Source organism: Athene noctua, chromosome 9 (genome assembly GCF_965140245.1).
Source record: "Athene noctua chromosome 9, bAthNoc1.hap1.1, whole genome shotgun sequence".
Lineage (NCBI taxonomy): Eukaryota > Metazoa > Chordata > Aves > Strigiformes > Strigidae > Athene > Athene noctua.
Window position 1 is genome coordinate 6,382,092 of NC_134045.1, and position 24,022 is coordinate 6,406,113.

Sequence of the window (24,022 nt, forward strand, 5' to 3'; positions counted from 1 at the left end):
CTGCAGTAAACATTAGAAAAAAAATAATCACAGGATCAGCAAAAAAAGGCATCTCGTAGCAATTCTGTTCATTGGAGTTTGAGTTTCAAGTAGCCAATGTCTACAAAAAACATGAACTTGATAAATCTGGCAGAGAAATATGGGTGCACTGGTTAGAAAATGGCAAAATCCAGACCTGCAGGATCCCCACCCAAAGGGCTGCAGGCCAAGAAAACCCTGTGCTGGGATCAGGCCGGGAGCAGGATCCGGGATACAAAAGCCCCTCGGCACAAGTTAGGTGATGAGGTTAACTGCAGCGTGTCGGATGCCCCAGGCAGGGGGGCACCCGGGAGGGCCAGGGGCTTGGGAGCTCCGACAAGGTGTCAGGGTTGAGGAGGGAGGGCAGCATCAGGCACTTCATCTCTTGGGCAGCAAGACCTGCCTGTGCATCCGTGGCCTGGAGCAGGAAGGCAGCGAGGAAGGGGCAGGAGCCCCCCAGGGAGCCCCACGACCTCCTCCTCCCCTTTCCCTGCATCCTCGCCCCCGCGTCCCCCTCAGCAGTACCACAGCTGGACCGCAGTGCGCCACGGGGGTGCTCTGTTGTGGGGTCACCGCTGTGGCACAGCCCCCGGGAAGGGGCCAGGGGCCAGCCGGCCTCACAGAGGGCTGGAGAGGGGTGCCAGCCCCAGCCCCGGAGGAACGGAGCCAGCAGCCAGGCACCGCGCCAGGGCCCTCAGTCCTCTTTCTCGAAGGTCTCCTCAGGGATGAGCGTCCGGAAGGGGTAATCCCAGAAGCGGGTGCTGATGCCGAAGCCTGCGAGCAGGGGAGAGAGCGCTCAGCCCACAGCACCGCCGTTATCGGGATGCTGTCGGGGACAGGGCGCAGCTCGCTCGATATTAACCGAGACGGTGCCACCGTCACTGAGAGCGGCAGGGCTGGGAGCAGCCCGCATGAGGGGCACGTGGCAGGGATGGGACCTGTCTGGGTGCAAAGATGACGACAGCTGCCAGCACTGCCGGGGCCAGGAGGGAGGACTGCCTGCATTTTAGGGAGGGAGGAAGGCAAGGCAAGGAGGAAGAGCCGCGGGAGCAGAAGGAGCTGGCTGGGCCATGCCACCAGCCCCATGGATGATAGCTTATCTGGACAGGGCGTTTTCTCCTAGGAAACCGGGCAAAGGGCAGGTTGAGCAAGTGTCGGGCTGGGGAAGGTGTGGGATGGACCCGGGGAAGCCTGGGGCCTCACCCTGTGCCTGCCAACGCCTCCCGGCAGGAGGAGATACTGCCCCAGGTGGGGATGGGCACCCACATCCCGGCGTCAAAAAGGCTCTGCCTCTACCCCGGCATCTCCCGGTGGCATTGGTGTCTGTCAGCAAGACAGGCTGCTGCCTTTGCCCCTGTGCTGCACTGGCTCCCCATCCTCAACCTGGGGGCCAAGAAACGTACCCCATGGGGCTGCAGCAGCTCGTAGGCCCCATCCCCAGCAATGCCTGGGTTTCCCCATCCCAAAGGCCAAATATTTCAGAGCATCAGCTGCACACACGCAGGCAGATGGGGCTTCTACAGCCCTTGTCCCTGCCGGCACGCACAGGGAACATGGTGCTACCTGATTTTTGGTGTTCAAAGTGGTGCTTGACGTGATAAGCCTTCAGTCCGTACAGGTAGGTGCCTTTTTTCGGCGAGCCATAGTGGAGGTAATAGTGCATCATGTCATAGATGACGTAGCCGCAGAGCCCCCCAACGAACACCGAGAGCCCCAGCACCTCAGGCAGCAGGAGCTGCAGGACGCCGTAGAAGAAGCCGATCACCAGCGAGGCTGGCACAGGAGGAAAGACCAGGCGGGAGCTGTCAAAGGGAGACTGGAAGCAGAGAAGGACGGTGGGACAGGCAGCTCCTAGCTCATCTCACGTCCCCACCATCGGGGAACACCAGCATTGGGCCCTGCCAAGCACTGGGGATGCCCATTCAGGACAAGCCAACATCAAAGCAGCCCCCAGAAACCCTCCCCAAAAGAGGTACCCGGTGGCAGGAGCAGCCCCTCGCCCACACCGAGGTGGCCAGCCAGGCAGTGGCTTTGGTTGGCAGGTCCCCAGGCTCCATGGAGACATTTCCTCCAGCAAAGCTAGAGGGAGCCCATGGCTTTTTTGGTCTTCCCCCTTGCCCAACCAGAGCTTGCAGATTTAACTCCAGCTCCTCCGAGCCCGTCTTGCAGTCCTCACCAGTATTAGGTAAGGGCCCAAGCTTGGGGCGAAGATGCCACGAGTCACGTCGAACACGCACAAACAGGCTCCGCCTGAGCAAAGGCCACGGTTCCCACAGCCCGGAGGGTGCCGGTGGAGGCGTAAGCTGCGACTCACCTTGTGATGCTGCCCATGCAGCAAGAAATGCAGGGTGATGAGATAGTAGTTACTAGCAGGTGGCTTCATGTGGAAGACAAAGCGATGGATGAGGTACTCTAGCAGGGACCACAGGAACATCCCCAGGAGGAAGATGAAGGGGAAGTAGTATTTGTGGACGGGGATGGAGTACTCTACACAACAAGACGTGCAGCGGTCAGCAGGGCAGGCAACATGCGGGTGCTCTTATCCATCGCCATCCTCCCATAGGCATTCAGGTGAAGCTCGGCTCTCCCTCCCTCTCACCCTGAGCTTCCCCAGGGAGCTTCCCAAGCCCCGCTCCAAAGCACGTTTTCCTTTGATTCCCATTAATTTACACTCTTTAAGAAACAGTCGGCTTCTCGCTGCCGCAATTTGCTGGCGAGGGGGGTCCCCTGCATCCCAGATGCCACTGGGAGCTTGGACATGACATGAACTCCAGGGATAGCCCCATCCTTACAGAGCTGCTTCACCCACCAGAACAAGGCAGGAGGGGCCTTCTCTGCACAGGCAGCATTTGTGATGGTTAAACAGTGTTGCTGGCGTTGGTTGGTTGTTTTTTTTTATGTTGGGGAAAAAGAATAGGTTTGTTGGGCACTTTCCCCCGCAGAGCATTTTTCAGCCACCTCCTCTTTTCAGGGCTGGCTGCCAGTCCTGCAGCCTCGCTAGCAGAATTCAGATCCCCCCCTCAAACCTGTTCATTTTTGAGGAAAAGAAAAACAAACCTCTTGGCAGCAAGGTGCCTAATGCCTCAAGGAGCAGGGGGGTGCCGGTGTAAATAGCTCCACCCTGCAGCCAGGCACAGCTGGCACTGGGTGGCACCTTGCAAAAAAAATAGGGAGCCCAGCAAAAAAAAGGACAACAAAGAAGACAGGCTGCCCCGGCCACGCTTGTTATTCCCGGGGGAGCAGACAGTGGGAGATTCAAGAACAAGTGCTTCAGGGAAACAAGCCCCGCACTGTGCAACGCCGGCAGCGCTGAGAGCCGGGTTTGTTCGCCCGCCACGCCGGCATTCAGCCGCAGCCCAGGGTGGGCGTCAGCGGGGGGGCACACACCACAGTCCTGGCGGGGCTCGGTTTTGGGGATGGAGGGAAGGGAGGCAATCAGGAGCAGGCTGCACCCTGGGCCAGTGGGCTCTGTGCCTCCCTCGATCCTCACAGGGTGACTGAATCATGTAGGTGAGAGGAGGGGATGGAGGTGGGTGAGCTCAAGCTTTAAAGCAGCGCAGGCGGCTTCGTGCAGGGGACAAGCTGGTGGCTGCAGGGACAGGGGGTCACCCTTGCATGTGGCTCATGGTGAGCATGCATGGAAGGAGGGATGGGGAAAGGATGCAAAGATTTCCCCTGTCCATGGCTGTCCGGCCCTCAGCCCCGGAGTGGGGGCAGTGAGCTGAGGCCAAAGGCTTTGCCACTGCTCGTACCTGTGGTGAAGGAGGAGAAGAGCCTGGTGTTGCCCTGGGCGAGGGAGGTGTAGCTGACCCAGCTGAGATAGAGCACCACGGGAGCCCACACCAGGAACACCACATACCTGCAGGGTAGAGGGAGATGTCAGAGGGAGCACCCCGTGGGGTGGCGAGCCATCCCCCCCTCCCCGTGCAGCCCCCGGGGGCTCACCATGCCGTTTTGGAGAGGGACTCGAGGAGATCTGAGTGGAAGAGGCGGATGGGCCGATCCACAGGCTGGTGCACCCACTCGTCGTACTTCTCCCCCAAGTAGCCCACCTGCCACAGCAAGGGCTTCTGCCAGTCCACCAGGTCCTGGGGAGCAGACAGCAGTTGTAACCCCGTGGGACCCACACACCACCCAGTACCAGGCACAAAGCTGCACTGCAGCTGCTGGATTTCAGGCTGGAAACCCCTTCTCATTCCCCAGAAGCAGCTGTTTCTTGCTCCAAGCAGCCCTAAGTTCCCCACAAGGAACGGGGCAGACAAGCAGAGCCAGGCACACATCAACCCCATCTACCCAGGAACACGGGGCTGAGGTCACCCCCGTGCCACCGGGTACCTGCTGGCAGTTCAAGGTGAAGGTGGCTGTATCTGGACCTGGCTCAGTGTCAGGCCCTGATAACCGAGGCTCCTTCCCCACCCCAGGAGCTGCCAAGATTAGATAGTGAGCAGCGGTGCTCTCCGCTCACTAGCCATGCCAGCGAGCCATCGGTAGGACATGGAGCCCACCCCCATAGCACTGCCCTGGCCAAGGGCTTTTCCCCTTGTGGAGAGGATGCGTGGGGTACCTGCAGCCATTCACGTGCTCTGGCAGCGAGGAGCAAAGCAGAAAAGGATGGGGAGCAGGGATACAGGATGGGAATGCAAATGCCAGTTGCTGCTCCAGCACCTGACTGTGTTCAGATGGTTGCAAGAGCAAGAAGGGACCTGTGCAGGCACGCATGTGTGCACAGGATGAAAATAGAGAGACCCAACCAGCAGCACCACCTCTACTGCCACTCAGCATCCCTGGACGTGTCTTCTGCTGCCCCGGCCAGATAAGGTGGTTTATCAGTCCCACCTCTGCCCCAAGACAGAAACCACGCTCGCCCAGCCGAACCCCAGGCCTGGCAGCTCTCCATCGGGGATGGAGACACCCTCTGTCAGGGAGACAGGGGAATAGTTAGAGCAAAAAGGTCACTTTGGGATGGCAGATTTGCTTTTACAGGCAGTCAGCAGCAAAATATTAAGAAAGGGGGAAGGTGTTCTCCTGCTTAAAAAAAAAAAAAATCCTTTTGCAAGAGAAAAGCATGCTCACTGTGAGCTGGGGCTGTGCAAGGCACGATGGCCAGATGGTACCGTGAAAGCTAAGGACGTCCAAAGGCACCTTGGGGACAAATCCCTGCTCCCGTGGTGTGTTCAGAGAGGAGCTGGCAGGGCAGGAAGCACCCTGCACCATGGGGATTGCCTTGTCTGGGCAGGGGACCCCTTAGTGTTCATTACTGGTACTCAGTCAAGAGGAAAAAATGAAAAAAATTTAAAAAAGAAAGGAAGAAAAAGATAAAATAAAGCAAGCAAGGTGCAGCTTGGCAGCACGTCCCGCTTGAAGGACACAGCTGCTGTCAGAGAAAGCCACCTCCACCCACGCTGCTGCCACAGGAGCCTCCCAGCGTGGCCACACCTGGGCAACAAAGCGCAAGCGATGCTGTCTGCTCTGGGAAAAAGGGCAGGAGCAGCCAGAACGGCTCCCTCCCAGCATCCCTCCCATCCCAGGGTCAGCAGAAAGCCAGTGCTCATGCGGGGAAGAGGAGACCTCGTCTGCCCCGGGAACACTCAGGCAAACAGCGTGCTGGAGGCACCCTGGCTCTTACTGTCTCCACATCCACCGTTTTGCAGCGGGGATCCATCCGCGCTGGGCTCTGGGCTGCAGCTTCCACCACTTTCTCATCCACCGGCTCAGGGTGGCTCTGAAAAGAGAAGGAAACCCCACGGTGAAACACTGGTGGCAGATGTGGTTGGGGATGGTGGTGGCCATGTCACCCAGGGGCACGGGCAGAATGAGTTTGCGCCCGCCTGCTAAATAAATAAGGGAAAAAATGTGATGAATTTAAGTCAGTCAGTTCCTGCAGAGCAGGTTCCCGAGGGAAACGGCTGCCAGCGAGCTGTGCTGCCCTTCAAACCGTGCGCCGAGCATCGTGTGCTCGGGTCTTTCAGGAAACCTTCCCCCAAGCCCGGTTTTGGGACCATCCCACCGGGCTGCATTGGGCCAGCGTTTCCCCGGCGGAGGGGCAGTGCCACAGCGCAGCTCACCCTCCCGCAGGCCAGTGGCCTGGTGAGCACCGGCCTGAGCCAACGCTGCGGCCAGCGAAGCGAGGGGCATCGCTGGGTTAGTGCCCACAATGCTGCCACCCCCCAACCCTGCTGCTCTCCAGCAAAAGCCCAGACTGGCGTTTTGGTCCCTGAGGAAGCTGGGCTGCCAGAGCAGGGGAGCGTGACACGGCCTCTGCCACCATCCTGGTTCTGGGCACAGGGGAAAAAAATGCAGCGGGACCTCACTTGCCCCAGGAAAAAAGGCAGAGTGCCCTTTGCAGGGCGGTGCTGGGCCAGGCAGCTTTGCCACGGGCCATGCAAGGTGGGGTGGAGGGTTGGTTTTGGCTGGAGAGGGCATGCCGAGGCCCGGGGGACTCGCTGGTGTGGCAGGACGAAGCCCAGGCTGTGGACCCGCTGCCAGGGCTGGCAGAGAAACAGGAGGAACCTGCCTCATCTGATGCTTGGAAACAAACACATCGCCGACTGCCAGCACCGTCCTCCTTCCCGCGGCCCTGCAAGCTCCGGCGCGGGCCCTGATGCCAGTGGGGGGCTTGGCGAGGCCGCAGTGTGTCCGTGCAAGCCCCGAGCCAGCCGTGCCCCCCGGCAGCCCGACGGCTCCGCAGGCAGGACGTGCCAAACATGCCTTTTCTCCTGCTTTGTCACCTTGAGTTACCCATTAACCCGGGAGCAGGGCACGGCGCGGCAGCCCCGGCACAGCACAGCAATGCCCGCCGGGGTTCCCAGCCCTGCCGCTTGCAGCCAGCAAGAGTTTTCTCCCAGCAGCTGCAGCACAAACGGAGCCCCTCGATGGATGCGATTCCCTTGAGGGACACGAGGGCATCACATCCCTGTTGGGAATAACCCCCCACCCCAGGAGCTGGGATGCAGGAGGACCTGCGTCACCTCACCGGCATGGACAGGACTTTGTGCCGTGTTGGTGACGCCGAGGCAGGGCCTGGGTGCTGTTTGCCGACAGCAGGCACTCCTTGCCAGCTGGGCTCCCACCCCTTTCCCAGGCTAGCCAGGTTTCAAGCCTCATCCCACTGGTAGAAGAGCTGCGCTACTCAGTCCAGGGTAGCCCCTTGCCCCGGGAGAGCAGCGGGGCAGGAGATATTTCTAGCCAGGCTGGACTCAAGCAGGCAGCAGAGCGCTGGTGCGAGCTTGTGCTGGGGACCACCACACCTCTCTCTGTGAGGGTTCCAACCACTAGTTTCAGCTTCGCATGCTCCATCCTTCCACCAGACAACCTGAAATCCCAGGGGAGGTGGGATGACTTGAAATCCAGATGAGGATGGTCAAGTCATGGTTTTGGTACCTCCCTGCAGGTGCTTTGGAAGAACATTTGGCTTGAAGAGAGAGAGAGACAACTTCTCCATCCCTCAAGAAATGAGCCTGGGCTCCACCTCACCACTTTCACCGCAGCCTCAGTGGCAGGAAGGATGCTTAGGAAAGCCAGGCTGATGCAACGTCCCGGTACTCTCCTCCCCTTTCCGAAACGTCCACGCGCCTCCAACTCCTCTGCCCCACAAATGCCCAAGCATCACGTCATGGCTGGAGGCAGACAGGGGGCTCAGACCCCACCTCGCCAGCAGCACCCAGGCTGGGGAGGATGGGTGCCACCAGTGAGATGCCATCCCCCTGCATGCCATGGCAGCTCCCTGCCAGCACCTGAGTCACCTCCTCCTCCTCTTTCTCGGCCAGGGAACAGGAGGAAGACTCTCCTCTTGTTCACCCCAGGGCTGGCACTGAAAGGACGGGCAGCCATGGCGCAACCAGGGTGCAAGCCATGCCTGCGTGCCCCAGCTTGCTCCCTGAAGCAGCAGCACGCTCCTGCCTGTCCTGAGCACACAGAGGCCCCATGGGGACTGAGCCCCAGCAGCACCTAGACCAGTGCTGGGGCTTCTGCCCGTCCTCCTCCTCCAAATAAAAGGTGGGTTCAAAGGAGGCTAGAGGGGTCTTGGCGAGTGCTGGGCTCTGCCTGTCACCCGTGGGTGATGCTGATGCATCTGACTCGTCCCCAGGCAAACAGGTCCTGCCAGGAAAGATGTGCAAGAGGCCTGATGTAACAAAGGGAAAGTTAACGCCTATGAAGCGCTGCCTTCCCACACTGCTGCCCTGGAAAATGGCAGCACCAGTGAGGTGCTGGCTCCCCTGCCGGCAGGCAATGGGGCCAAACACCCAGGGCACAGCACAGCGTGGTGACTGGGTGACCCAGCATCCACCTCCAAGCATCCCGCTGCCTGGCGTGGCTCCGGTGGAGAGCTTGGCACTGGTCCCACACCGGGTGGGGAGCACTGGCTATGCCACCATGGTGCTGCCCCAGAGCAGGACTCACGGTGTTAAAAGAAAACCAAAATCCAGCTGTGATGTGAGCAGGTACAGACAGGAGGGATGGTCCCGGCATAGTGCCTGGTGTGCCAGGGATGCAGGCAGGAAGAGAAGCTGGAAACCTCCCCCTGGCCCAAGCAGGGCAATGCTGCCTGCAGACAGCTACTCTGCCAGCAGCCCAGACCTGAGTTTTTCTTTCTGGACCCGTTTTCCCAGTGAGTCAAATACTGCAGGAGCCCTGCCGTACCTCTGCGTCACCCCACGGCCTCCAGCACCTTCACCGAGCTCCTAAACGGCTCAATTTGGTGATGTCCTCACAGGCCAGGCTGCGCTGGCAGCGCAGGTTCAGGCATGTAGCACAAGGACACCCCCTGAGGCACAGGGAGCCCAAGCGAGGTCCCCACCTGCAGTGGCACAGTCCCAGCATCACCATCCCAACAGCATCACGGCTCCCGGGCAGAGGCTGGCAGAGCCCCACCAGGTTGCATCTCAGCCCATTAAACACTGGGTGCAGCAGGACTATTAAAAGGAGGCTGACTTTAACTTGATCTAATAATAATTGAAAAATCCACTTCTTGTGACACCCCTGAAGAACATGCAAGCGCCTACGTCCAAGTGAGCTCAGGCTGGGATGGAGAGCCAGGACAAGCCCAACCCGCAGCAATGTGGGTGAAAGGAAGGGGAGGACACCAACCCCGAGAGGGACGAGGGATTTACTGTGACTCACAGCCACGTCACGCACCCCAAAGAGGCTGTGATGAAAGTCTCTCATTGCTTAAATTGGAGGGGTAATTAGATGATCCAGTTTCCCTCTAGCAAGGCTGTTAAAATCCACTGTCTAGTTTGGGCAATTATTGCTTCTCACTTTGATCTCCCCTATAGTTCTGTTTGCATAGATAAAAAGTTTGGGGGTTAATTTGTCCTTTGCCAAATGGGGCTGGGTGACGCAGAAGAGGCATCTGCGGCCGAAGGATGGAGCTGAGCTCCTGAGACCCACAGGAAGGGCTGTGGAGAGGTGTGCTGGTGTGATAAAAGCTTGCTCTCATCTTCCTCTTCACCCCTCCTGCATCAACGTATTTTTTTCCCCTTTTCTAAAACCCTTGAAGTCCCTGGGTGTAAGCAGGGGATGCTGGATGCCTGTGGGACCACAGGCTCCCACATCCCTCAACATGGGGATGGAGTAGCCCTGGGACCTCCGATGGATGAGGAGAGGCGCAGGCAAAGCCATGGGGGTCCAGACCTGGACTGGGGCCATGCAACGCCTCCTTCAAAGAGCTGCTTGGGGTACGCCTGCCCAAAAGCAGTCAAAGAAAGAGCCCAGGCACTACCAAGGCCATTGACTCCCCCCACCTCCCTCCAAAGGTGATATCTTGGGGGTGGCAAGTCTGGCAGAGCCGCTCACACGAGGCGCATGCCAGACACGGCATGGGCAGCCTCGTGGCGTGGCGGGCAGCTTTCATCCCTGCCCGCCATGTCACAGCCTGGGACGGTTTATCTAGGACCAGGCAGTGTCTGATCCCCTTGCGCCCCAGCGTTATCACACTGTGTATTTGCATTGGGACGGTGGCAATTCCCCTCAGCGCAGGCTGCGGCATGAGAACTCGTTTATCCGGTACCTTCCTTTGCCCCAACCCGTCAGGCTTGTCATGCCTGTGAGGTGGCGGCAACAAGTGTCCCAACAGAGGAGGTGCCATCGCCGGGATCTGGGGAAAGAGCAGGCATCGCACCGAGGCGGAACAAAGCCCCTTCTGTGGTGCTGCCGCCCATCGGGGCCGAGGCTGTGCCACGGGGAGGAAAACCCAGTGCAAACAACCAGCCTGGAGGGACCGACCGGTCACTGACCTCTCCGGGATGTCCGGAGGGGAAAGCGGCTGCTGGGCTGGCGAAGGGGGCTGGGCTGGCCCGCTGCTCGGGTGTCCTGCCCACGGCGTGCCGCGAGGGCCGGGAATCCGGGCGGCAGTGCCCAGTGCCACGCTGACTCCTGGAAGTTGAGACAGAGGCGGTGGCGATACTTCCCCGGGGCACTTTCCCTTCCGCCTGGGCAGTGGCTGAGCGTGGCGGGGACAGCACTGGGTGACGGCCACCCCACGCCTGGATGGTGAGCAAGGTGGCCAGGCTCCGCTCCTGGCAGCAGCCGCTTGTCACCAGCGGACCCCAGAGCCCAGCACTCTGACGTCCTGCTCCATCACCCACCCTGTGCCACATGGCCCTGCTAGAGCCAACACTGAGCTGCATGTCCCAGTGTCCCACACCCCTCCGAAGACCCAAAGGGCTCCGTGTTGTGCTGGCACACCAGGGTGACCCAGCAGCCCTGCCCCCTGGCTCAGGCAGGGTGGGATGTGACCACGGGGTGGGATGTTGTAGGTCCCAGGCTTTGCACAGCTGAGACAGGGTCCATCCCGGGACCTGAGGAGCCTGGACCCTCTGCACCTCGTTATCTTCAGGCCCACAGACCCCAGCCCTGCAGACCTCCCCAGAACCGCTGTGCCCCATGCACCCAGACCCTTGCACCCTGTACCCCTCAGGCCCCAGGGGACTCAAACACCCCTTGCCCCATACACCCCTCCTGCCTCAGACCCTGCTCAGCCTGGGCCCCGAGCATCCCATGCAGCTCAGACCCAACACACGCCACATCCCGCGCAGCTCAGACCTGGGCGCCCTATACACCCGGTACACTACATGCACCCCAAAGATTCCACGACCTATAGACCCCGCAGAGCCTCTACGTGCCCCGTATGGCTCAGACCCTGCACAGCCCGGTCCTGGGGTGCCCTATAGACCCTGTAAGGCTTAGGTCCTGTGCACCCTGGACCTGGGATGCCCTATAGACCCTGCACTGCCTGGTCCTGGGGGACCCTATAGACGCTGTACCTCCCAGACTTGGGGGCACTCTGTCGACTCTGTATGCCCCAGACATGGGACACCCTGGACCTGGGGCACCCTACAAACACTGCACCTCCTGGATCCGGGGGCACCCTACAGACTCTGCATACCCCAGACGCGGGACACCCCAGACCTGGGGCACCCTGCAGCCTCTGTATACCCCAGACACAGGACACCCCGGCCCCAGGGGCACCCTACAGACTCTGTATATCCCAGACATGGGACACCCCAGACCTGGGGCACCCTACAAGCTCTGCACCTCCCAGACCTGGGAGCACTCTATAGCCTCTGTATACCCCAGACACGGGACACCTCGGCCCTGGGGGCACCCTACAGACTCTATATATCCTAGACATGGGGCACCCTGGACCTGTGGACACCTTGTAGCCTCTGTATACCCCAGATACGGGACACCCCGGACCTGGGGCACTCAACAGCCTCCGCACCTCCCGGCCCCGGGGCAGCCGCAGAGCCCGGCCGCGGGGCAGCCGGCGGTACCTGCTCGTCGCCGGGCTCCATCTCCCCCACGTAGTACTGCTCCAGCCAGCGGCGGGCGTTGGCGGAGTGCCGGTGGGGCGGCCCGTCGAGCGCGGCGCTCACGTCGGTGCCCGCCCGGCGCCGCAGGAGCTGTTCGCCGCCCGGGTGCAGCCGCACGAAGCCGCTGAGGTCGTAGAGGCGGCGGCGGCAGCGGACCAGGCAGGCGCCCTGCGCGCAGCGCGCCCGCACCTCCGCGGCGCTGAAGGAGCGCGGCGCCGCCATGGCCCGCGCTGCCCGTCCCGCTGCCCGCCCCGCTGCTCGCCGCGCTCTGCCCGCACCTGCTCATCTGCATACATGCATATGCCGACAGGACACGCCCCCCGGCCACGCCCCCCTCACCGCCCGTTGGGCTGCGCCGAAGGGATGAGGCTCCGCCCCGCGGCAGGTGCCCTGCTCCGGGGGTAGGGGGCCCGCACCCACGGGGGGGCCTGCGGGGTGTCCTGGGGGAATGACGGCGGGAGTGGGTGCCCCGGGGGGAGGGGGGCGAACGGGCGCACATGTGGGGCACACTCGTGGGGGAGGGGAATGGGGGGGGTCTGGGCAAGCCCGGGTGGGTTTTGGGGGTCACCCGGGCACCCCGGGGAGAAGGGGAGTCTGGGCAACCTCGGGAGGGAATGGGGGGTGTAGGGCATCCCGGGCGGCGAGAGAGTACCTGGAGGGGGAGTTGGGTGTATAGGGCAAGCGCAGGGAGTTGTGGGGGGTGTGGGGGACCCCCGGGGGTATTGCCCTTCCCAGGGTGACCCCCTGCTGCAAGCTCAGCAGCGCTCAAGGCAGACGGAGCCCCAGTCCCTGCTCAGCCCCCAGGAGAGTGGGGGTCCCCCCTGGGGCCACCCCAAACTCTTGTTACCTGCCACGATGTGCCACATCTCCCGTTTGCAGATTTATTTAAATATTAATTAAATTTCACAGATGCAATTAGCCCAGGCGGGTGGCACTGCAGCTGGGGGGGGGCGGGACCAAGCAGCCCCAAACCCCCCAGAGATTCACAAACAAATAAATCACAAAGAAAGGAGTTTTTCTTCCCATTTTTTGGTAAGCCTTCCCTCCAAGCAGCCCCTGGGATTTGGGGGGAGCTGCTTTGGGGTGACACCCTTGACCACAGGGCTGGCCACGTGCCAGCAAATTTTTGGCGTCACCAGCCCCACCAGGCTGCAGCCAGTGATTAATGTGGGGTTTGCCGGCTCAGGAATGGGGAGCCCCCCGGCCCTGCCCTGGCCCCCCGGCTGTGGGGCGCTGTGGGGTGCTGTCAGGCACGGCTGGGCGGGCGTTAAGCGAGGCCTTTAATCAAGACGGATGCCAAACCAGCTGTGGTGGCTGGTGTCGGTGTCGGCTTCACCTCCCCACTGGGCTCCTGGCATCGCCCTGCCACCAGCTCCGGGAAGAAAGTCCTTTTTGGGGGGGTGGGGGGTGTTAATTTTTCACCCTGATGGGAGCAGCAGAACTGGGAGGTCACGTCCCTGAGCAGGGCTCCCACGGTGCATCAGCAGGCGGGTGCAGAGGGCTCCCATGGAGAGGTCTTAGGGTGGTGGTCAGACACATCCTTCGGGGGCCGGGCGCGAGGGCCGGAGGAGCCCCGAGAGGCTGCTGGGAGCCCCCAAAGGAGGTGCTGGGGGTGGGAGGCTCCGCTCACCCGGGGGGCTCTCCTGACACCCTCCGTGGCTGGGGGCGGCTCCAGTCTGGTGGGTGAGCTCAGCCCCGGTGTGGCAGGGAGGTTCCTTGGCGGGGGTGAAGGTTTTTCGGGCGAGTGTGTGTCGAGGTGGGGATGGAGGCGGATCCGGACAAGCTGGGGTGCTCAGCTGGAGGCGGCTGCACCCACACCCTGAACCTGGTGGGCACCCCAGACACCAGGCGTGTGCGGGGCGGGCACAATGGCCATCACCCCAGCGTGGGGTGCCAGGGGAGGCAGAGGGGATCCCTGGCCATGACCCCACCAGGCCATCCCCACTGGCTGTGCCGCCTCCCTGGCCAGCCCCACCAGTGGCGTGGGCTCAGGGTGACCTTTGGGGCCCAGCCCTGCCACAGCCTCCAGTGGCCATGGCAGTGTGGGGAGCAGCACCCCCCAGCGCTTCCAGGTCTGTCCCAGCCTCTCCCCGCAGCCGCAGGGGCTGGTGAAACCCAGGAAAGGCATTTCCTTCCCTTCCCTTCCCACCCACGCCCCAAACGGCACTCGCGGGCAAGGAGGGTGAGGGAGGGCAGGCCGGGTGCCACGGTGATGGCCCAGGAGCTGGGGGGATGCACTGCACACCTGGATTTTGGGGTGTCCAGGCCCCTTGGGTACCCCGTGGTTCAAAGGGTCATGCTGGGGGTTCGCTCGTGGTCCCAGCTTGGCGGGGCAGGGGTGTCCAGCCTTCACCAGCCCCAGGTTTCACGGCATGGCACAGGGTGCAAAGCCACTCGCTGCACCTGTGTGTCTCTGCCACCACCCTCTCCCTGGCACGGGGGGTTGCTGTCCTCAGCCTCACCGCAGCAAGCCTCGGGGACATCAGTGAGCCCATTGTGAGCTGACACCCCACCTGCCCCCCATTACAGGATGCTGATGGCTCCTGGGCTCCATCACGGGGGCTGTGTCCCTCACATGAGGGACTGGGGTGTCCCCAGGGCAGGCGAGCTGACCCCCAGCTCTGCAGTGAGCATGAGGGAGCAGGAATGCACCGAGCACTGAGAAGGACAGTGCTGGGACCGAGCTGTACAGCAGACGCTGCTGTAGCAGCACCAAAGTGGCAGCAGAGGGCTTTGCCAATGGCTGCCCATCCCCTTGCTGTCCCTGTCCCCACACCTTGCTGGTCCCCGGGCTGAGCAGCATCGGGGAGTGGAGCCGGCTGACAACCAGCCTGGCCAAAACGAGAGCAGCCAAATGGTTTTGGCTCATCAGTTCCTGAACTGGTTTACCCACCAGACAGACGAACTGACGCTGGGGCCGGCCCGAGGGAGACAGCAGGAATGTGCCGCTGGGCTTGGGGCAGGATCGGGCCCTACAGTGCTGGCACAGGCTGACGCTGGGCTAATGGGGCTGTGAGCACAGAGGAGGAGGGGGCTGACCCAAACAGAGCGAGGAGCAGTGTCCACGGGGAAAGGCTTTCCTTGGCACCTTCCCCAATATCATCATTCCTCAGATCTCTGCCAAACTCTAATCGTCGGAGATTAAAATTCCACATGCAGAGAGCCTCAGCAGGGATGGGGAAGGCACCCCACGCTCGTTACACCCCTGCTAGCTCCACGGAACACAGAAAAGGTTTAAAAAGCTGAGGGTGGCCTCGAGGGCAGAGCCTGGGTTTGTCGTGGGAGCGTTCTCCTCCAGCCCTCCTTGGGAAAGTCAGCACAGATGCACTGGAAACAGCCCTGAGGACGCGCTCAGCAGGCAGCTGAGGCAAGTCTTACCCAAGCAGCTACTTGGGGTCGGCCCAAAAGTCCCCCCCATGCTCAGCATCCGCCTCTGCAATGGCCGGCAGCGACGGGCAGGGAAGGCTGCAAGAGGGAGAGCAGGGTGCGGCGGCATCTCTGCAGAGCGCTGCCAGGGGGGAACACAGGGTCAGCTCTCCGACCACCGGCAGCCTCGGTGGTGGCCTGGGATGGAGATTCCCTCCCTGGAAGTGCCTGGTCGCTCCTGGAGCCCTGGCAAACCGTGGCACTGGCGATGCCCTGAGGGAAGCGGTTTTGCACCCTCCCCACGCAGCGTATGTGTGAGGAGCCTGCTCCTGCCTCTGGCTGAGCAGCGTTTAACTCGATGTCCCCCCATTCCTGCACCAGCAGGAAGGATGAAGGGTCACCGACCTCCCCAGCAGGCAGGACCAGCCCTGGTCTGTGGCACTGTCCTTCTCCTGGATGACTGGTTTGATTTGCCTGGTTTGACCACGTCAGTGGTTTGGTGCATGCCGAGACGCTTCGTGCTGAGCCCTGCTTCCCGAGCAGCACCCGCCATCTCTCCCTCTCCTGCCCCCTCTCCAAAGCCTTGATAAAGCCTGAAATTCAGAGTGAGATTTGGCCAGAATTTTTTTGCACTTTACCAAGTTATTCCAAAGAGTAGGTGGGTAAGAGAACAAGCAGATGGGGGGCAGAGCAGATGGAGGGGCTGGCATGGGTCACCAGTGCAGCAGCACACCCTGTTTCTGATCATTTATTCTGGAGAGGGGCTGCCGAGCACAGCGAAGGCAACGCATTTCCCTTCTTGCCAGGCTCCAGGCAGGTGAGAATAAGCCATTCCTGTTTCCTTGCAAGAGTCACTTCTGCATTGAGCAAGACCACTCCCAAAGCGACCGCCACACATGCTGCTGGGTGTGAGTCCGGGAAGAAATTCTACCTACCTGTGCAGGGTTGCACAAACACCCACGGCAAGAGGTGGTGCTTTTCCGCCTTCCTCTGAAGCACCAGCCGCCCTCCACCTCGGAGGTATTCAGATATTATGGAGATAGACCATAATGAACAGTAATAACACACATAAATACCACAATCTGTCGGTCTGTCACCTTTAAATAACAAGGCTCCTTTCCCTTCCACCCTACACACGCACTCAAGCATGGAAATGAAAATACTTCCGAGGTGAATGGCTGTCACGTAGGACGGCGAGGGCGGGAGCCCTCTCCCCGCGGCGCCGGGCAGGACCCCAGCGTGCCCGCCTGCCGGCTGGGGGTGCAGACGCTGCCCGGGGCCTCCCCAAACTGCAGGACGTGGGGTTTGGTTTGCCGGCAGCTCAGACACCGCCCGGGTTCGTTTTCGCAAGAGGCACACCAGGACCCACGGGCAGTTCCCAGCGCAGGGCCAGGCTGCGAGCGCCAGGGCTGGGGGTGCCAGTGCAGTCAGCGAGCCCCCCAGCTACTGCAGGTCTCTGCTGCCACTGAGCACCGGTATCCAGAGTGGGACCCCCTGCTTTGGGGTGCGGGGAGAGGGCTGTGGGGTGCAACGCTGACCGCCGTGCTGGGAGGGAGAGCTGCTGGGGGCTCCCCATGGAGGGAGAACTAGCACAGCGACACCAAGTTCGATCAGAACAGCACTTAAAAAAATAATTTTAATGTTTGAATGTTTAAGATACACCATCCTGTTTATTCCACAGCAGGAGCCCAGATCCGGAGTGAGCACAAAGGCTGGGAGCGGGCAGGGCAGGCGGCCCTGCTCAGCAGGCAAGCGCGGGGGGACAGGATCAGCGCCGCGCGGGCAGGGGGTGACTCCAGCCGGCTCGTCCCTGACCACACATTTGCCCAAAGCCAAAGCTCAGGCTGACGCTGCTCAGGAGAGGCAGAGGCTGCGTGCTCAGGGTGTGCACCCCCACAGGCAGCGGCACAGCCCGGAGGGATCCAGCGCTCACATTCTCCAACTGAAAGCTCCACAGGGAGGAAAGGCACAAACCTTTTGCCTCTGTGAATCCCACCACCCTTCCAAACCCTTTTTTCCCCTAGAAATTGCTGCCTCTCAGGCTCGGGAGCCTCATCTCTCAAGCATAGTGGCAGCAAATCTCAAATTATTCATTGATTTCCCCCCACAGAGCCTGGAGAAAACAGGCAATCCCAGTAAGGAAGCAAAGGCTTTTCGAAACGCCCTCAGGTGCCACTGTCCATGGAAACACCGTGTGGATCCCAAAGATGCCCTTCCCAGTCACCGGGTCACGCTGACAAGGCAGGGACAGGCAAGTTAAAGTGCATTGTATCACCCAGTCAGAGCAAGAGACGGAGACACCTTCAGAGTAAGGGTACTGGGCCAGCAGGAAGAAAGCAACTTGTCCTAGGGAGCCTGGGCGCAGGGCTGGGCTTTGCACACCAGCCACGGGTACGGACCAGGGAGTAGGAAGCGGTGCAGGAAATAATCCTGGAAAAAATGCAGTTTCATTCTCTTGTTTTATGGGGAAATCTAAACGATGTAAACAGCCATTCAAAACAAGGACCCTGTTGCTTCCAAAAGTAACCGAGCGCAGTCCCATGGAGTATTTGCTCTTCGAGCACAGTTTACAGGTCGCTTTTAGAGCTCACTGTTGCTTGTGAATTAGTTCTGCTTTAACTGTGCAAAGAACAACTACTTTTCTCACTTTGAGCCCCTGTCAGGAGGCACCTGGAAAGACACTATGTAGCTGGAGAGTCCGACTCTACCAGGTGAGCCCTTTCCAAAGGAGCTTTTTAAAACCACCTCATCCCAATGGAGAGTAGCCAATATTCACACACCCTTCTGCAGGAGAGAACAATTTTTCCAGTCTGGCATCCATTGCCAGCAATGGACACAGGGAGTTTGGTCAAATCAGTCTGAAAGCAACCTGGGAAGCGTAGGAATACTGGAAGGACTTGTAAACATCACTGCAGTGCACCGCCGGGACATCCTGCTTCAGCTCCCTGTGGCGTCTCCTCCAGACACCGTGGAGCAGCGCTGATTCAACATGGCTTGGGAATTAAATATTAAATCCAGTTTGCAGGCGCCCTGCTGTCAGCACTGCTCAGAAGGTGCTCTCGAGCAGGCAGTGGCATCCACAGCCCGTGGGACACACCTCCTGGGTGCGAAACCACTCCATCATATGGCTGGTGTGGCCTCCGTGTCCGCACGTCAGGCAGAAATTAGAGGAGCCCCGCACTGCCACGTGGCAGATGGCACACTGGAAGGTGAAGCCCTTGCAGATGGCACACTGGGTGCCACGCACCTCGCTGCGGCAGTGGCTGCAGTACACACCGAACTCTGGCCGGAGGAAAGAAATGGAGAGCAAGACAATTAGTGCTGGCAGAATCATGGACAGAGAAGCCCTGCACAGAGCCCCCCTTTGACAGATGAGTCTGCCGAGCCCATGGCCCAAGGGATCTGCCTCAAACTTCCTTCAGGGTGGGAAAAATGTATCTTTTAGAGATCTCCGTTTGGTCTCCATATGGAAGCAAAGAAATGGGGAATTGGCGTGCCGAGGCACACACTGGCCCACCGATCCCTGAGGGCCGAACAGCTGGGAACATGTGTCAGGTTTCTACCTTGGGACATGCTGACACACGCTGCGGAGATGAAGGCTTCCCGCTGGTCTCATCTGCCTCACATCACTGCAAAGTGTAACTAAGAGCAATCAAGAACAGCCTTTGTCTCTCATCACAGAGAGCACAGAGTGCGCTTGAAGTGTGCTACAGCAGCGCCCTGACTGTCAGCCAAGGAGGGGCAATGGCAGTGGTTGAAGTCACCAATTCTGACTCCAGCTACTCCCCAGGAGGAATCCCTGGTGACAAGGTGGGACAACCGCTGCTTCTCTGGCATCTCTCACCTGCTTCTCGCCTCCTTAAGTGCATTTTTTTCCCAGAGGCCTAGGAAGATGACATTTTGGCAGCTATTCTTAAGTGGCAGTTCTGGGCACCTACACTGCTGAAAATATTTTTGAGAAATGTTCTATTTGCCTATTTCTTGGCTAGCTCATCAACAGTTAGAGACCTTGCAGTTTTACGCATGCACTATAAGGACACTTCAGCCCAGAATCAGAGATTAGAACAGGGAATAAAGAATAGCCATCAGCATAAACAGCTGAACATTGCTAGCGTAGCAGTATGTGCGGTTCCAGCTTTGCTGGAGAGATGTTGCAGTCTACAAAGCCCTTGAACTAACATCTGCAAGCCTCATCTCCACCCAGGGCTGCAAAGCAGCCAAACCCCTCTGCTGGCAGAGCTAACCCCTGGGCCGACTGATGGGCGCTTTTCATCCCGCCAGCTGCTTGCATGTTCCTAAGGCAGAGCTGGATGGTTGGACTAGATGACCTTCAAGGTCTTTTCCAACCTAGATGATTCTGTGACTCTGCCTGGGCAGCCGGAGCAGACACTCACCAATGCCTTTGTGGGGATCAGGAGGACAAGAGACAAACTTCAGAACCTCAGCCCGCTTCTCGCGCAGGCCCCAGCGATAAAGGATTTCTCCATAGCACTTCTTAAAGTCATCAAATTGCTGAGTGTTGGCAGGATCCAGGAGCCTAGAGGAACAAGAGGGTTGTCATCCACCTGACTGACTCTGAGTCTCTGGTCGCAATCCTCTTCCCAGCAACAGCTACACAACCAGCTCACATGGCCAGAAGAGCAGCGGATTGCTTTCCACATGTTGCTGAAACATGGCCGAACGCTAACTGCTCTGGCATTCACGTGTTCTAACACTCAAGGGTGTAGACTCAACGGGTGGACTGCCCTCTGGGGCACCCGCCATGGCCACTTATAGATGTATCATATGCAGTCCCAGCAGAGCTCATCTGCAGCATGAAGCTTCTGCAAATGCCTACCTGAATGAAAAGGTCTAGGACCAGGTGAGGTACTTCACAGCATGAACAGAGACCTGGCTGTAGAGTTCCAGCTGACTTGGGTACAGAGAAACGCATCTCTTAGTGCCCCCAAGGCAACCTACCTTTTGTTTTTCTCATGCTGGTCTTTCTCACGCTCCCGATGATCGGGATACATTAGGTTTCCATAGCGGAAGTCATCCGGAGAAGACTCACACCAGGGAGTGGAGGCCTGCTCCGCATCTTTGTTTGCTGCAAGCATCAAAAGGTTGTGAGCACACCTCAGAAAGCACAACCTCATCAAAACCACGGAAGGAGATGTGAAAGGCCACACATTCGCCCACCTCGGTTTCCTCTCTAAGACACGGTTGTATCACCTTCTGCCCTGCCTCAGAAAACTAAGTGCCATCCTCTACTTGCCAAATGCTTCTACTGCACTTCTGGTGACAGGATGAGAATGAGGATCATCAGGCAGAGAAATCTAATATGAAGGAATCTGTTTTGCATTCCACTTTAGACAAAAAGTAACCAGGCAACCAATCCCATGGAGTTTCCTTGGGAATGTTATTCCCAGCGGGTCTGGGCTCCTCTTTCCTAGACAGGGAGGTCTCTCATCACCAGGGCTGATGTTATGTAAAGGGGCCTCTGTATGTAGGGCATTGCCCTGGGGCAGGGAGAAGACTGCTATTAACCACTACATCAGCTCAGCTAACCTGCATCCTCCACTCTTCCTCATGTGACAGACACCTTGGTATCACACTGAAACGGCACAGCTTTGGTGCTAACAGGGCAGATGCTGCCCCAGGCCACGTACATCACTAGGAATCAGCCAACAGCTTCAAACTGGACACGAACCCTTAAGAGTGACTTGTCTTTGACACCTTTGCAGCTCAACAGAAAAAGTCCTTAGGCCTGTGGGCATGCATGGCACCAAGAACCCAGCCTTCCCAACTGCAGCTGTTTTTCCAGTGACAGGAGAAAGCACAGCATTGCTTTTTCCCCAAAAACCCTGTGGAATTAGCTGGCTGATAACACTGTGAGGCCGCTCTTGATAACTGTTGAATGATTTTGGTGATTGGAAGGGGTGTCTGAGGACTGGAGGAAAGCAAGTGTCACTCCTGTCTTCACAAAGGACAAGGAGGAGGACCTAGGGAACTGCAGGCCAGACAGCCCGACCTTGATCCCTGGCAGCTAATCCTAGGAAAATATGTCCAGGCACATGCAGGATAAGGAAATTACCAGGAGTCACTGGCATGGATAACAGCTTCCAACTGTGCAAAGCGCTGGGGCTGTGGAAAGCTTATGGCACCAGGCAAGCACCCCGAGTGCTTGCTACAGCCAGGCTGGAAGCAAAACAGTACAAACTGGTCTGTCTCTTCACCTGTGTCCAACTGGAAAAGGCAGCAGTGGGAGCTCTTGGCTCTGGGTTAACCTGTGATCCAGGGGCCTAGCTTGCTAGGTCTAGGGTGTTTGTAACAGTTTCTCCCAGTTGCACACATGGAAATCAGAAGGGGAAAGACTGCAGGAACGTTGACATGGTTACTGCAAGCCCTGCTCACCTCCAGCCACAGAGTCACAACACATCGGCCAAACCCTGGAAAGCTGCTCTGGCAGAGCACATCTGCAGTCACAGCCAGTACTAACTCCCTTCTTCCCCCACCACAGGAGCCATCTAAAACCTAGGCCAGAAGGGAGGCAGATTCCTCTATTTACTACCCAGGTCTCAGTACCTATGCTCCAGCCTCCGGTGCCAAGTCCAGGATCTGACATGCTGGAACAGGAGCCAGAGGAAGTAAAGCTGGGCTGTTGAGGGGGAAAGGAAATCATGTCACCTACATGAGAGATGTTCAAAGATATGCAAGGCAAATGGGAAAGAAATGGCGATCATACGTATCGGCTGTGGGAGGCCAGGTTGGAGGCACGCTGAGGAAAGGGGCCGTAGGAGTTTGGGCACCCCTGTAGCCTGGATTGGGCTTCAAATACACTGCACAGCATGGCCAGGGTCTGCACATCGTGGAGCTGCGAGTAATGAGCCAGCCTGGGAAATGAAAAGACAGACAGCATGAGACTGGGCACAATTCAGCGGCAAAAGCATCGAGACTCCAGGGCAACTAATTTTGAGCCTGTTGCATAAATCAATTTGGGTCACATTACACCCACAGGAGGCATGTGCGCTCTGCGGGACCAGGTTGTCTTTTCTGCCATGCCTTTGAGAAGCTAAGTCCTCCTCCTGAAAACAGTCATGGCCTAACAGGCGGGAAAAAGATGGGAGTTCTGGAAACACTTCAGTACTTGTGGCCTGATTATCCCAAGTTTGTGCAGCTTCAGGAACAACATCACAGAACTGATTTTAAGTGGATGTAAAGCTGAAGCCATTAGACTCACCCCAAAAATGTCTTTTTGACAAAACCCTCTATGTGCAAGCATCCCACATCTAGATCACAAGGCAAAACCCCACCACAGGCTTTCTGGATGGCTGTGAAGTTTCTGGTTTGCTCTAAAGATTGAGAGCAACGAAGAACAACCTGCACTCCACTCCCATTGCTGCCATAACAGCAGGAAAAGAGCTAGGTCAAGCAACAACATGCAAAGTACACCACACAAATCCTGTGTCTCCAAACAAGGTGTATCGACAGATAATATCAATTACTAATTTTGTCCCCTCCTGGACAGATTCACTGGCAGGAAGATATCTGCAGCTAACACTTTTGAGACCAGTGGAATGATTTCTCAGTAATTCTATATGGCAACAGCAAATTTGAAGGTGAAAAAAAGCAGCTGCACCAACATGTTCATTTAAGAGGTGGGGAGTGGAAACCCAAAATCTCCAATCAGGCATTGTGGGCACGCTGGAAAGCAGAGCTCCAACTGCCCCTGGTCTATTGCTCAATGTTGGCCAAGGAAGACCTGGATGCTAGATGGGAGGCCAAATGCCACCTCCTGTATGTCTTAAACACACTTGCAGCTTCCTTTCTTGATGCATCTCAGGCTTGAATGGGTAAAAAAACTACACGCTGTGGCACTACTCCAAATGTGAAATGATGCCTTACAACTTACATAGTTATCGAGGGCTACGCTTCAGCAACCATTCCCCAACCCCTCCCTGGCATTCAGACACCTACAAGGACTCCAGTAATTGACGTCCAAATGGATGTTGTGCCCAAGGTATCTCCAAATCTGGGTCAGACTTTGGTCCAAGGCAGAGATCGGTGGCTACCATGGCCAGTGACCAAACCTGGCAGACAGGAAGGAAAAGCATCAAAGCTACAATTAGAAATCACCACACTCCCAGGGCATAGGCGTGCACAAATTCACTCACAGACAGATAATAATGGAGCTTGCCTCCCCCCCCCCCCCCCGCCCCCCACCCGGCAGCAGGGAACAGTTTCAGCCTCTGTGTCACAGATAATATACAGATTAACACAAACCTGTCCCACTTGCTTTGAGTTTGGGTTAAACTTTGAAGAATAGTCTAACAGACCTGTCAGGATAGCTTAACAGACCTATTAATGCATTTCATATTCGCAAACTTCCAACAGGTTTGATACAGTTCTTGGGTTCGGAGATGTCTGCTGGCAGAAAGTTTACCGGTGAATCATAATTATCATGAAAAGTATCTTTTGATTAGCTGTGAGTGTTACTGAACACCTCTGTTCTCCTAGCACAGCCCAGCGCAGACAAGAGTACAGTTTGCCATTTCTACTCCAACAGTTTAACTATCTCACATGAAATTTTCCTCTATTTACCATGGTCCCATCTTTTCAGTCTCTCTACCACTGTTCTGGGACTCTTTTTTCTGCTGTGCCTTTTAAAATGGGGCAATTAGAATACTCCAGAGAAAAGTAAAACTCCTAGTTTGGCATGAAAAAAGGGCAGGGAAGGGAAAGGAGCATGGTGCTGGAAAACCAGCAGAAATCAGAGAGCTCACAACATGGGAAAGTAAAGAAAAAACGTGCTCCAAATACAAAAAGCAGCCAGGAACAGTAGTCCC

General features: G+C 58.1%; 2 protein-coding genes across 5 annotated transcripts in view; both read right to left on the minus strand.

The window, feature by feature from the left end:
* Positions 1-406: 406 nt before the first annotated feature.
* Positions 407-12,089, minus strand: FA2H (fatty acid 2-hydroxylase). 3 transcript variants are annotated; one of them, XM_074913287.1, is made up of 8 exons: positions 11,793-12,089; positions 10,385-10,448; positions 5,645-5,685; positions 3,964-4,106; positions 3,771-3,877; positions 2,333-2,505; positions 1,582-1,834; positions 407-792 (listed from the first exon to the last, which is right to left on the minus strand). In XM_074913287.1, the coding sequence occupies exons 1-8, from the start codon at positions 12,051-12,053 to the stop codon at positions 713-715; spliced, it is 1,122 nt and encodes a 373-aa protein (XP_074769388.1). In that variant the 5' UTR covers positions 12,054-12,089; the 3' UTR covers positions 407-712. The 3 variants fall into 3 exon arrangements, with proteins under 3 accessions (XP_074769388.1, XP_074769386.1, XP_074769387.1); XM_074913285.1 differs by lacking the exon at positions 10,385-10,448 and having other exon boundaries at positions 5,645-5,740; XM_074913286.1 differs by lacking the exon at positions 10,385-10,448 and having other exon boundaries at positions 11,741-12,089.
* A 4,730-nt stretch (positions 12,090-16,819) lies between these two features.
* WDR59 (WD repeat domain 59) overlaps positions 16,820-24,022 on the minus strand; it is a 50,174-nt gene continuing 42,971 nt past the window's right edge. For both annotated transcript variants that reach the window (XM_074913263.1, XM_074913262.1), the window contains 6 exons: positions 23,154-23,266; positions 21,922-22,069; positions 21,762-21,834; positions 20,157-20,283; positions 19,592-19,734; positions 16,820-18,479 (listed from right to left, as the gene is read on the minus strand). In XM_074913263.1, the coding sequence (XP_074769364.1) occupies positions 18,244-18,479; positions 19,592-19,734; positions 20,157-20,283; positions 21,762-21,834; positions 21,922-22,069; positions 23,154-23,266 (840 nt within the window). In that variant the 3' untranslated portion in view covers positions 16,820-18,243. The remainder of the gene's footprint in view (positions 18,480-19,591; positions 19,735-20,156; positions 20,284-21,761; positions 21,835-21,921; positions 22,070-23,153; positions 23,267-24,022) is intronic.

What these genes read in the sequence shown, in the direction of transcription:
- FA2H (XM_074913287.1), bottom strand. Translation starts at nt 12,053, where the DNA reads ATGGCGGCGCCGCGCTCCTTCAGCGCCGCGGAGGTGCGGGCGCGCTGC. An exon ending in TCCCTCTCCAAAACGGCATG is followed by an intron (nt 3,878 to 3,963) that starts GTGAGCCCCCGG and finishes TCTACCCTGCAG; the next exon opens with GTATGTGGTGTTCCTGGTGT. An exon ending in TGCATGGGCAGCATCACAAG is followed by an intron (nt 1,835 to 2,332) that starts GTGAGTCGCAGC and finishes CTCTGCTTCCAG; the next exon opens with TCTCCCTTTGACAGCTCCCG.